Raw genomic sequence first — 12,915 nt, 5'->3', positions numbered from 1 at the left:
GATTTGAGAGATTTGGTATTTTGAGCTGTCCCTATTTTAATCTCTTTGAGTTTATCTATTCACTAATGTCCCCAACATGCCCCTTTAAAGTTGCTGTGATTACACACACACACACAAACGCACACAAACACACACACACACACACACAGAGCCAAACTTTAGCTCTTGCAACCACATAATGCCCTCTCTCACCTTGGTATCTCTGCCTACCTCCATGCTCCATCCATCATGGACACCTGCAGGTAACCTTTCTGCAGTTGTCTGCAAAAGTCTGGAGACTGGGATTATGGCAGGCTTGTATACTGACATATGTTTATGAGTCCAAAGGTTATTTCTGAGACAGGAAGTTAAGATTTTTGCCAGTTTTCACTCATCCTGCAGTTAATTCCAATTTTACAGAAAGAGGTTGTGTTCGCCAGCTCAGACTACCATAATAGAATGCCACAGGTTAGAGAACTTCAGCAGCAGAAATTTAGTTTCTCACCATCCTGGAGATGGGAAATTCAAATCAAGATGTCAGCAGGTTGCTTACCTCTCCTGAAGCCTCCTTTCCAGGCTTACAGGTGACCGCTTTCTGTGTGTCCTCGGCTGGCCTTTGCTCTGTGGATTCTCACAAAGTGCCTAGGGTTTCATCTTCTTCTTATAAGGACACTCCTCCTGTTGGATTAGCACTCACCCTTATAACCTCATTCGTTAACTCCTTAAAGAAGACCCTGTTTCCTTTTTTTTTTTTTTTTTTGTCTTTTTGTCTCTGTGAGGGCCGCTCCCGTGGCATATGGAGTTTCCCAGGCTAGGGGTCTAATCAGAGCTGTAGCTGCTGGCCTACGCCAGAGCCACAGCAACGCAGGATCCGAGCCGTGTCTGCAACCTACACCACAGCTCACGGCAACGCCAGATCCTTAACCCACTGAGCAAGGCCAGGGATCGAACCCGCAACCTCATGGTTCCTAGTCGGATTCGTTTCTGCTGCACCATGATGGGAACTCCCAAGAAGACCCTGTTTCCTAATACAGTCACATTGGTGGTTGGGGCTTCAACATATAAATGGGGAGGTGGGGACACAATTCAGTCCATAACAGAAGAGAAAGATAATATTTGCTGCTAGAGGCCTATGGTGCCAATAACATGCAAGAAAAAATAGCACTTTTTCCCCTCAAAATTCAGTGATCGTATGTTGTCTGAGCACCCTGAACCCTGACATCAATTCAGCCTCTGGGTGGTATAACGATATAAATTATGTCCAAAGCTCTCCCAAAATGGAAGAAACCATGTTCAGAGGTATTCACCCCATGAAACCCCATTTTTAGAAAGTCACTAAATATCATCTAGCTAAAAATTTTTTTTAGCAAAACAAACCAAAAAAAACCCAAAAAAACTAGCTAGAAGAAATTTAAACCTATAGGGCCACACAAGTTGTTCATTTTGATTATGAAAATGCTCACTGGTTTTAAAGACAAAGTGGAAAGGAAACCTACGAGAATACAGAATTCTTTACAATCAGAAGACCTGGAAAGTGCAACTATGATAAAGCAACATGACTGTGATAGAAAGAGAATGTGTGAAGGTCAAGGGCAATGCGTGAGGACAGCACACAGTTCTCAAGGTGATCCAGGGTATGTAGCCATCATGAAAGTTCCCGTGGAAAGGAGAGTATGGCAGTGGTTTCTGGCAACATTTAACTTTTAGAATCTTAGGTCATAATTGTTCCTAGAAGAAGAAAGGTGAGGTTCATTCATTCAGAAAGTGATTATGGTGCCAGCCATCAGTTAAGAACAGGGAACAAAACACATCAGAATCTGTCCTCGGGGAGCTCAGATCCTAGTCTGGGAAGCAGACAATGAAGTAAATGAGAAAAACACATACTACTATCAGTGGCAATAATTGCTCCAAAGAAAAACAAAGCAGGAAAGGGAGACTAGGGCATTACACAGAGGGATTCAGCTTTAAATTGGAGGGTGAGGAAGACCTGTTGAGAAGGTGACATCTCAGGAACGACCAGAGAGAGGAAAGGGAGCTTGTCACTTGGGTGACTGGGGAGAACTGTCCTCTGTTCTAGAGAAAGAGCAGAAATGCAGCAGGTGAAGGTAGGAGAAGAGTTCAGCCAAGGAACAGAGCGCAGGTGGGATGGGGCCTCCAGTCCAGACTTGGCCTTGACTCTGAGTGAGATGGGAAACCACTGGACGGTATATTTGATCTGACATTCCTGATTGAAAAATATAGGTAGGTAGGTATAGGAATAGGTAGGTAGGTAGGTAGGTAGGTAGGTAGATAGATGGATGGAATCAGTCTGGCTCCTAGACTGAGAGTGGACTCAAAGGAAGCAAACACTGAAGGAGGCAGGCCAGTGGCTATTCTATTCATCCAGGTGAGACATGGTGGTGGCTTGAATTCGGGTGCTAAACAGTAGAGGTGGTGAGAAATGGTTGGGTTCTGTATTTATTTTGAAGGTAGTGCCAACAGGATTGATTGATGGATTGATTGATTGGTTAGATGTAGGATATTAGAGAAAAAAGGAAGCAGGGGTGACTTCCAAGTTCTTTTAGCCTTAGCAACTGAAGGATGGAGTTGCCAGTAACCAGAATGAGGAAGACCAAAGGAGGAGCATGTTTTCTGGGGGCAGATCAGGAGTCTACATTTGGGTATGTTACGTTTATGAGACGCCTGCTTTATACCTAAGCATCTCCTGTTAAGTAGGCCCTGGCGTGTGAGAGTCTAGGGTTCAGGACAGAGGTCTGAATGGGAGATAGGCGTTCCAGGGTGGTCCGCCTTTAGGTGGGATTTAACACCTTGAGGAAGAATGAGATCACAAAGGAAGCGAGCGTAGATGGTACTGGTTTAAGTCTGAGACCAGCCAGCAGGGTTGCCTGTTTTTCTCCAGCCACACGCTGCTGTAGGCTGAATGATTTTGCCCTGGAACAAGCACCACAGAGCAAGAGAGGGCAGGAGAGCAGAGAGGGTGTGATAACAATCCAAGGGCAGGGAGAGAGTCGTGGGATCGAGGGTCCAAGAGAGCCAGACAGCCCTCCCACTCCCTTCTCTCATAACAGCCACTGGCCCATCTTCTGCTCTTCATGTTGGTCGTCACGAAGGACATTCCACATGCATTTACCAGTTCACAGGACATTGCGAATCCTTACTGTAATCTCTTTTCACACTTGTTCATCAGGATTCTTGCCTCTCTCACAGCAAGCAAGAGCAAGTTCTGGTTTGTAGCAAGAACATTTCTTCCTGCAAAACTGGACAGGAGCTGACTGCCGTGACTCCTAATAAAATAGCTAAAATTCTAATTTTATCAAATACAATCGGTTAAAAAATAAGTAAAATTTAGAATTTTTGTTCTGTCGTTTTTCACATCTTTACGTCTTCTCTCTAGAGAAATTAATTATATCAATCAGTTTATTCTGTTTGGACCTAGGACACTCCTGCAAACTTCTGAGGAAGAATATGGGAATGATTGTTATCAATGAAGGCTCGCTCGATGTAAGTAAGAGTATCTTAAAAAAAAAAAAAAACTCTTTAATAACTTAATTGTTGTGTAGTGTTTTATTTGATATTCAGATAGCTGTGGAAATGTTTTGTTTTCCTGAGATTAAAAGATACCTTATTACTTTTGTTCTGCTGGATATAATGTACACTGTTTGGAACCACTGGTGTAGATAGATTCTGGCTGTGGGTCTATGCTAGCTTTGTATCTGTGACAGCTGAAGGAAATTGTTAAATGATTTGCTTAGTGTTGTGAGACAAAAACGCTGCTTTGTAAAATCATGATGTTGGGATTGCTGAGTGTCTGCACCTTATTTATATCCACCTGGGTATTTTGTATATTAAGCATTTAATATCCACGTTAGCTCTCAGGGTTAATATTTTACTTCTTTTAAAAAGTCAAAACTGGAGTTCTTATCATGGCACAGCAGAAACTACTGGGAACCATGAGGTTGCGGGTTCGATCCCTGGCCTCGCTCAGTGGGTTAAGGATCCAGTGTTGCCCTGAGCTGTGGTGTAGGTTGCAGATGCAGCTCAGATCCTGCATTGCTGCAGCTGTGGTGTAGGCCCCCAGCTGTAGCTCCGATTTGACACCTAATCTAGGCACCTCCATATGCTGAGGGTGCGGCCCTAAAAAGGAAAAAAAAAAAAAGTAAAAGCTGGAGTCCCTGTTGTGGCTCAGCAGAAATGAATGTGACTAGTATCCACGAGGATGTGGGTTGGATCCCTGGCCCCACTCAGTGGGTTAAGGATCTGACGTTGCCATGAGCTGTGGTTGTGGTGTAGGTCACAGACACAGTTTGGATGCTGTGTTGCTGTGGCTGTGGCATAGGCCAGCAGGTGTAGCTCCAGTTTGACCCCTAGCCTGGAAACTTCCATATGTGGTGGATGTGGCCCTAAAAAAAAAGCAAAACAGTAAAAAGTAAAAGCTATTGACCAACACCAATAACTGATAGTAAAGATTTTTTTTTTAATGTCCTAACTTCAGAGCTGAAATAAAAATGAAGTTATATTTGGGAAAGTGGGAAGGACTTGTTAGAAGTATAGTGTAAAATAAAAGTTAACAAAAAAAAAATGTAAGTCAAATGACCTATAATAATGTAAGTATTTGAAAGGGAAGTTGACTTTTTTTAATTTAAGGTGGAAGACAGAACAGGAGAGGTGATTATACAACTGCTTGAAATAGTCTGCAAAGAGCAGACCAGAGAAAACCTGATAATTAGAGATGTTGGAGAAGTCCAGAGGCCAGCTCTGCAGAGGGGACGATGAAGAGGCAGATGTTTAGAAGTTGGATATAGGAGTTCCCACGTGGCACAGGGGGTTAAGACTCTGACTGCAGTGGCTTGGGTCGCTGTGGAAGTGTGGGTTTGATCCCCAGCCCAACACAGTGCGTTAAAGGGATCCAGCATTGCCACAGTTCTGGTGCAGGTCACAGCTGTGCTCAGATTCAGTCCCTGGCCCTGGAACTACCATATGCCACAGGTACAGCCTTTAAAAAAAAAAAAAAGAAAGAAAGAAAAGTTGGGTATAAAATGGAAATCACGTGTAAGAAGTATTTGGCTTCTGATTTTCAACTTGGAATGATGATCTCTTCATCATTTGTCCTGAAAATAGTCCTTGCGATACTGTTTCCTTTCTTGGGAAATCTTTGAGTCCTTTGTAGCCTGAAGAATAATATATTATTTTGCAATCGTGAGAGTTCTTTATGCCTTTAATCATAAAGTGTTTTTTTGTGAACCAAGCGTTAATCCTAAAAGCACAAACAAAACAACAACGAAGCTTACCAATAAAATAATAAGGGAAGTAAAATGCATACAGTAAACAGGAAAAAACAGTAGCTTGCTATGAAAATATAAAGTTTAAGTAACAAAGTAAGTGATAATTTAGTTACATAGAGGTGAGCACTGAATAAGGGGAGAAGAAGCAGAAAATTATTGCAAGTAAGTTCAAGCAACATCTGGGGCATGAAAGAGGAACATTAAACTTGAACATGAGCTTATTTTTTTAAGTATGTTTTGTTTGAATAAATACAGGCACAAAATATATAATTTAAAAGTTACAAAAAGGGAAAATCTAGACGGTAAGAAGTGAATCTGCCACCATTATACCCAGGCTACTAGTTTACCTCCGTAGGGATGGCTACTAGTTTACCTCCCTAGGGATGGCTACTAGTTTACCTCCCTAGGGATGGCCACTAGTTCCAGTCTCATGTGTCTGTCCAGGGGTGTTCTGCCGTGTCCAAGGCTGTATGTGCATGTCTATAGACACATTCTTTGTTGGTGAACACAGATTGCAGCGTGCCATCCACACTGCTTTATATTGCACTTTGCTTTTCTCAGTGTATCTTAGCAGTTGTTTTGTAATGGTATATAGGCAGCTACGTAATTTATCCTAATGGTGGTAGAGTTTTTATCAGGTACCCATAAAGAAATGACAGTGGGAGTTCAAACTGGAAAGCTAGTCTCAGGACAGCCGTGGAAAGCTGGGCCAGGTTTGAGAATTTGCCTTCAGAAGCAAAGGGAGCAATTTGATCAGCCTCTTTAAAAAGGTGTGAGGAGTTCCCTGGTACCCTAGCAGTTAAGAATCCAGCGTTGTCACTGCTGTGGCTCTGGCCGCTGCTGGAGCACAGGTTTGATCCCTGGCCCAGAAAATTCTGCATACTGTGGGCATGGCCCAAAAGAAAGAGATATGATGTGTAGAAGCAGTTGTACCTAGGCAAGTTAGAAGGGGTGGGGAGGTGTGGGGTGCAGGCAGGGAACCAGGATAAGAGATGAGGATGAGGAGGAAATGGGAGGGGCGCCAAAGCCAGCGACATGCTGTGACATTTAGGGAACTTACTGCTGGGGGTCCCTGGAGGAGGAGCCATCAAAGGTGGTTCCAGAACTGGGCTGCAGTTGTTCACAAATTGCAAAAACCTCGTGTAAACATTCCCATAACCCCCATAGATGGTTAGTCCTTTGTCAGCATCATGGGTTACATGTGGTGCACAGGTTTTCTGACACTTGAAGGAAATCAGAAGTGGCAAGGGCGACGTTGCAGCAAAAGCATGGCAAGCCATGCTTGCTTTGACATGTGGTCCTTTTTGTCTGCATTTAGGCTTCCACCTTATGTAGAGTGTCCTAGCAATGCTTCTTTTGTTTTCATCTTTTTCGTTTTTGTCCGACTCTTGGACAAACACATTCTTGAAGTGTTTTAAGTATCAAGTATAAACAGCACTCTCAAGAAGAAAAGAGAAAACTGGAATACCAAAAATGGTCAATGTACTGAATCGTGTATTGTTAAGACCACGGCATTTATTTTGATTTTCAAGTTTCCAAGATGGGAACTCAAATAATAAACAGGAGTTTCCTGGTGGCTCAGCAAGTTAAGGATCCAGCACTGTCACTGCTGTGGCATGGTTTCAATCTCTGGCCCTGGAACTTTGAGTGCCATGGGCGTGGCCAAAAAAAGTATGTATTGCACTACCTCTTCCTACAGGAACAAACATAGGGTCTCAAGAGAATACTCAATTTCAGTGAAAGCAAGGACCCCCAACAGTGGTTAGTCATTCTGTCTCGTTCCCCAGCAAATTGCCTAGCATGTAGTTAGCACTCCATAAATATTCGAGAAGTGAATCAGTTGAATAATGTTTAATTAAGGACTTCCTTTAAAAAAAAAGTTGCATATCTATTTTAAACTTGGTAGTAATCAATCATATTTGATATTTAAAAAGCAAAGTGATGGAGTTCCCATCATGGCGCAGTGGATACAAATCCAACTAGGAACCATGAGGTTTCGGGTTCGATCCCTGGCCTCGTTCAGTGGGTTAAGGATCCAGCGTTGCCCTGAGCTGTGGTGTAGGTCATAGACACGGCTCCGATCCTGTGTTGCTGTGGCCGTGGTATAGGCCGGCAGCTACAGCTCCGATTCAACCCCTAGCCTGGGAACCTCCATATGCCATGGGTGTGGCCCTAAAAAGACAAAATAAAATAAAATAAAATGTGATTAGAAATGTCCTTAGCAATTCAAGTGCCAGTTTTGGCCATGGGTGTGGCCCTAAAAAGACAAAATTAAAATAAAATAAAATAAAATAAAATAAAATAAAATAAAATAAAAAGTGATTAGAAATGTCCTTAGCAATTCAAGTGCCAGTTGGGTGTGGAAGCTCACAGGCTGACAGGACTGCCAGATGGGTTAACACTGATTCCTCCAGCTCCGGGCTGTCCGGCGATCTCACACTGCTGTCTGGAGAAGGTTTTTCTCCCAGGGAGTTAAGTGGTGACTTTACAAATCTGGCTGTTTGGGGTCAGACCTGCTGTGGTGAACTCATTTGTTTCTCAGCAGGAAAGGAAACATCACTTTGCACCGTAGCTCCTTCAGATCTGGCCATACAGCCCAGGGCTGAGATTTCAGGCAAATTAGAATGATTGTATGTAAATCATTATTTATTCTTTCATCCCCATGGAAAAGAAAAGCGTGTGTTCACATTATACTGATAATAATAAAACATGGGATTACCATGGCACCAGCACAAAGAATAATTAACATTTGGGTAATAAACTTAGGAACATACCCTTATCTCCTAAAATAATATAATAGGGAATAACTTGTGGGTGTATGAAGTTTTTTCAAGCGACAGTTTTAATGAATGTACTCAAATCATTCTGTGCAATAACACGGTGGTTGAGAACACAGTGTGGCCCCACCTGAGTGAGGGACCCTGTGCAGACTGAAATTAGATAACTTCTTGGAGCCAGTTTTGCTGCTTATAAGGTGAGGATAGCGTTCCTTTGGCAGAGGATTGGTATGATTCGCAAAGGGCATGGCACATATGAAAAGGAGATGTTCTCTTGTGGCTCAGCGGGTCAAGGATTGGGTGTCGTCACTGCAGTGGCGCAGGTTGCTGCTGTGGTGCAGGTTCAATCCTGTGTGGGTCCAATCCTTGCCCAGGAACTTCTAGATGCTTTGGTCACAGCCAAAGAGAAATGAGATGTTATAAAATTTTGTAGAGAAATAATCTATGTAGAAATCTTGCTCTATGTATCTCATTTGGAAATCTGATGGGCTTTTCTGCCTCTGCCCATTCCCAGCTTCTTTCACAGCAAGAGCAGCACCCCCTGCTGGCATGATGCCTGAGCGCAAAGCTGGGTGTTCTCACCCAGGTACCTCCCAAGCTATTGCCAAACGTTCATAGCATCAGTGAAAGTTTCTTAAAAAGCTTAGTCGTGTTTTGTTTTTGTTTTTGTTTTTTTAATTTAGAAAGTAAGAATTCCATGGATGAGCATCTTTAAGAATCATCTAGGGGAGTTCCTGTCGTGGCGCAGTGGTTAACGAATGCGACTAGGAACCATGAGGTTGAGGGTTCAGTCCCCGCCCTTGCTCGGTGGGTTAAGGATCCAGCGTTGCCCGTGAGCTGTGGTGTAGGTTGCAGACGCGGCTCGGATCCCGAGTTGCTGTGGCTCTGGTGTAGGCCGGTGGCTACAGCTCCGATTCGACCCCTAGCCTGGGAACCTCCATATGCCGCGGGAGCGGCCCAAGAAATAGCGAAAAGACAAAAATAAAAAATAAAAAATAAAAAATTAAAAAAAAAAAAGAATCATCTAGGAAGTTCCTTTGGGGTGCAGTAGGTTAAGGATCTGGCACTGCTACAGCTGTGGTGCAAGTCGCAACTGCAGTGCAGGTTGGATCCCTGGCCCACAAACCTCCAAGTATGTGTGGGAGTGTACCCCCGCCCAAAAAAAAGCATCTGAAGTTGATTAGAATCTATTAACTATTTTAGATATTTGTAATAAATAGATAATTTAAGTAATTTGTATAATTTTTTTTTGTCTTTTTGTTGTTGTTATTGTTGTTGTTGTTGTTGTTGCTATTTCTTGGGCCGCTCGCGCGGCATATGGAGGTTCCCAGGCTAGGGGTCCAATCAGAGCTGTAGCCACCGGCCTACGCCAGAGCCACAGCAACGCGGGATCCGAGCCGCGTCTGCAACCTACACCACAGCTCACGGCAACGCCGGATCGTTAACCCACTGAGCAAGGGCGGGGACTGAACCCTCAACCTCATGGTTCCTAGTCGGATTCGTTAACCACTGCGCCACGACGGGAACTCCGTAATTTGTATAATTTTTATCAACGCTACTTAGAACCACTTTGTTAGGGGTTCTGATTATGTTCTTATTATGATTATGTTCTGACTATGCTCTTTATTAGGGGTTCTGATTACGTTCTTGGTATAAAACATTTCCTCGAGGTCTGCAAAGGCAGGAGTATTTAATTACTGGATTGAAAGATATTTTTACTTCTTCCCTAACTCCATAAATGCCTAAGAAGTGTCCCATAAAATTCTCAGAAACCACTTCTGCTTAATAACCTAGATCCAGATTCTTCTAGCATCCCTTTTATATCTTTCATTTGCTGCGAAGTAATTTGTTCAAAATCTGTCTGTTAAAAATGGGAACATCTGAAAATGTGAGCTAATAAAAATGTGAGCTACAAACTAGGGAATCTCGTGTGTGACCTATCTTTAGCTCCCAGAGTCTAATTTAATGTCTTTCAAAATGTAGTAAAACAATTCTGGAAGGATTATGTTTACGTTATATTTAAGGAGTGTGATTGTTACATTATTCAAATCCCCATAGCATCCCAACTCTGTGAATCCCTGGAAATACTTCGAGGTGACCAAGAATTTTTTTTTAGTGTGTGTGGTCTAACTTTCTTCTAAAAGGTAGGAAGTTCTCCGGCTAGGGGTCAAATAGGAGCTGCAGCCAGTGTAGTCAGCCAGAGCAACATGGAATCTGAGCCGTGTCTGCGACCAACACCACAGCTCACAGCAATGCTGAATCCTTAACCCACTGAGCAAGGCCAAGGATCGAATCTGAATCCTTCTGGATACTAGTTGGGCTTTACCAGTGAGCCACAAGGGGAACTGTCCATAATTTCTTAAGCCATTAACTCTGTAGGTGCCAAAATGATCTTTCTTGAGTCTCACATGACATACCCTTAACCTCGGCCTGTCCTGCTCCTAGCATCTCTTTTATGTGGTGAGTTGTGGGATCTATCCTGGGAAATAGAGCTGAGTCTTAAATTTACTCTTATTTTTTCTCCTTTTCTACTGTCTGGCTTTCCTAGGAAACAAGCAAAAGAGCAGAGAGGAAGATGGCTTACTAAATATTTATTGAATCAACAGGAATGATGGTTACATATATATGTGAGGAACTTGGAGAAATAAATTTCCTCCCCTCAGAGTCAAAACGCTTCCCGTGTTCCCACGTTTAACTCCTGAGAAGCCTTGCTTACCTTCCTTTGATCGTCTGGGCACAGTTTTGTCAGTTTCTATTTCCACTGACATTCCCGTTTAGCCCGATTAGGAGTCAGCACCTGATATGTGGGAAGCAGAGTTTGGATCCCGGTGGAAAATGAAGTTTTCAGACTGTCTGTGAAAAGGGAACTCTGCTACCACTGCAGGTTTCCATGCATGGCTGTTATAGTCATAAGCAAAACACTAGCTTACATTTATGAAGTGCTTACTTTTTAAACTAAGTGTTGGACCAAGGATTTTACAGGGACAATCACATTTACACCTGAGAACATTGGCAGGCAGGTGCTCTCCTGCCCACTCTTGAAAGGTGAACTTCACTTCTAATGCTAAGGGGGCCCAGAGGATGTCTCTTAAGTCATTGGATCCCAGAGTCTAAGCAAATAGATTTTTCTGGGCCTCAGCTGCCAGCGACTCTCATAAAACAAGAGGAATAATAATCTCCATCCCTAGGGTGTTGTCGTGAGGATTAAACAAAACAATGCATTTAGCAAGCACTTCAGAAATATGAACCATTCTTATCATGATCATCATTATTATTCTTTCTTTTAGTATTTTTATTCCTAAGGGTAGGAGGGAGTTCCTCATTGCCAGATGCTGTAAGAGGTGATTTTAAACAGCCATGCTTCTCACTACTTCAATTTCTCTGCTTAATTTGAGAATATGAACCTACGCCAGCCTAGGATTGATTATGGACACCAGTGTTTTCCCTCACTCATCTATTTTATAGAAAGTGTATTGTTAACCACATTTGATATTAACAAGCATAAGAATATATATATATATATATATTTTTTTTTTTCTCCCAACACCATGGTAAAAGAAAGCCCTTTATGGGATTGCTCTTTTTTTTTTTTTTTTTTGCCTAGCTGAATTTGATTTTCTAACACCACGAAAGCTTCAGCTATAACTTACAGGCATTCATAACACAAATGGTGCAGCTGTCATCTGTACTCTTTTAAGCTCAGCTTATACGTATTATGCAGGCAAACCTCACCGTTTGGGGAACCAGCCACTGTTGAATGGCTGCTGAAAGAAATCCAGAATAAGCAAGTTACTGACTTGACTCCAGAAAAGGAGGGGAAAAAGGAGAAGTGAGGCTACTTCAGGTTTTGTTTTGATAGGTCCCATGAGTCTAATACAATACATTTTGTATTGCTTTGAAACATAGTTCAGGCAGGTTTTAAACCACACCGAGCTTTCCTCCACTGCCAGCTTTGGAACTATAGTATCACGAATTCTCTTCTCCCATTAGCGAAGCTCTTTCAGCTTTTTGGCCTGAAAGTATTTTAAGATCTCAGGTTAACTCAAGGTGTTAACATTTCCCTATCAAAGGCAAAGATAGGTTTTTATAACGTCCCATGGCAGGAAGATTGTTCAAATGCTGTCTGGCACACAGCTCACTTCGAGTAGCTCTCAGTCAAGAAAGCCAACTTTGTTGCATTTGAGAGCAATGGGTTAGCAAAAAATGTAAACATTACAAAAAAATGAAAATAACGTATGAACAAGTAATCTGTGCTCTTTTCCTCTGATTTAAGACGGGGTCTGCTGCAAGCCAAAGTATGCGGTTGAAAAAGTTCCATCAAACCCATTGTTTGGTCTCATAAAAACTAAATGTGTCCCCTTTTCTTAAATAAAATTCAGTAATCTTGGCTTGTGTGCAGAACCCCTAAGTGAAGTTGTTCATGGATTCGTATGTGTTTCTGTTTTGAGAAATTCTTCCTCTCCCCAAGCCGGAATTTTCCTTATGTCTTTTTTTGGCTAAACATCTGAGCTCTTCTAAGAGCTCTCTGAGACCCAGAATCACAGATAAATGCTTTCTAACCCGTCTGCCCTTTTGCCATCTCTCCGCAGCTTAATGGCATTTTTGAGGGGAGCAGGCCACGCCTTGTGACTTTTTTGCATCTTTGACGCCCGCATCTTTGGATGAGTCATCACAGTCATAAACTTGAAATTTATAGGAAACCTGTGTGTCCGATGTATCTGCATGCATTAGCCTTTGCTCCAGTATGGACAATGGTGTTTATCTCAATTACAGATGGCGACTTGGAGTTCCCAGAGCTAGCGAATGCAGGGTCCTGAATCATGACCTAGATTGCTCTAAGCCAAAAACCATTTTTGTTTCTAAATAACCCTTCCTTC

The 12,915-nt window shown here is 42.5% G+C and overlaps 1 protein-coding gene across 8 annotated transcripts in view; it reads left to right on the top strand.

Moving 5' to 3' along the window:
* Positions 1 to 12,915, top strand: part of ATP8A1 (ATPase phospholipid transporting 8A1) — a 252,441-nt gene that overhangs the window by 145,197 nt on the left and 94,329 nt on the right. For all 8 annotated transcript variants that reach the window (XR_007137501.1, XM_047798800.1, XM_047798799.1 and 5 more), the window contains one exon: positions 3,416 to 3,480. Coding sequence is in view for 7 of the 8 variants with exons in the window: in XM_047798800.1 (XP_047654756.1) it covers positions 3,416 to 3,480 (65 nt within the window). In the remaining variant the exon portion in view is untranslated. The remainder of the gene's footprint in view (positions 1 to 3,415; positions 3,481 to 12,915) is intronic.

This window comes from Phacochoerus africanus, chromosome 10 (genome assembly GCF_016906955.1).
Source record: "Phacochoerus africanus isolate WHEZ1 chromosome 10, ROS_Pafr_v1, whole genome shotgun sequence".
In the NCBI taxonomy this organism is placed as follows: domain Eukaryota; kingdom Metazoa; phylum Chordata; class Mammalia; order Artiodactyla; family Suidae; genus Phacochoerus; species Phacochoerus africanus.
This window is presented reverse-complemented; position numbering and strand designations above follow the sequence as displayed.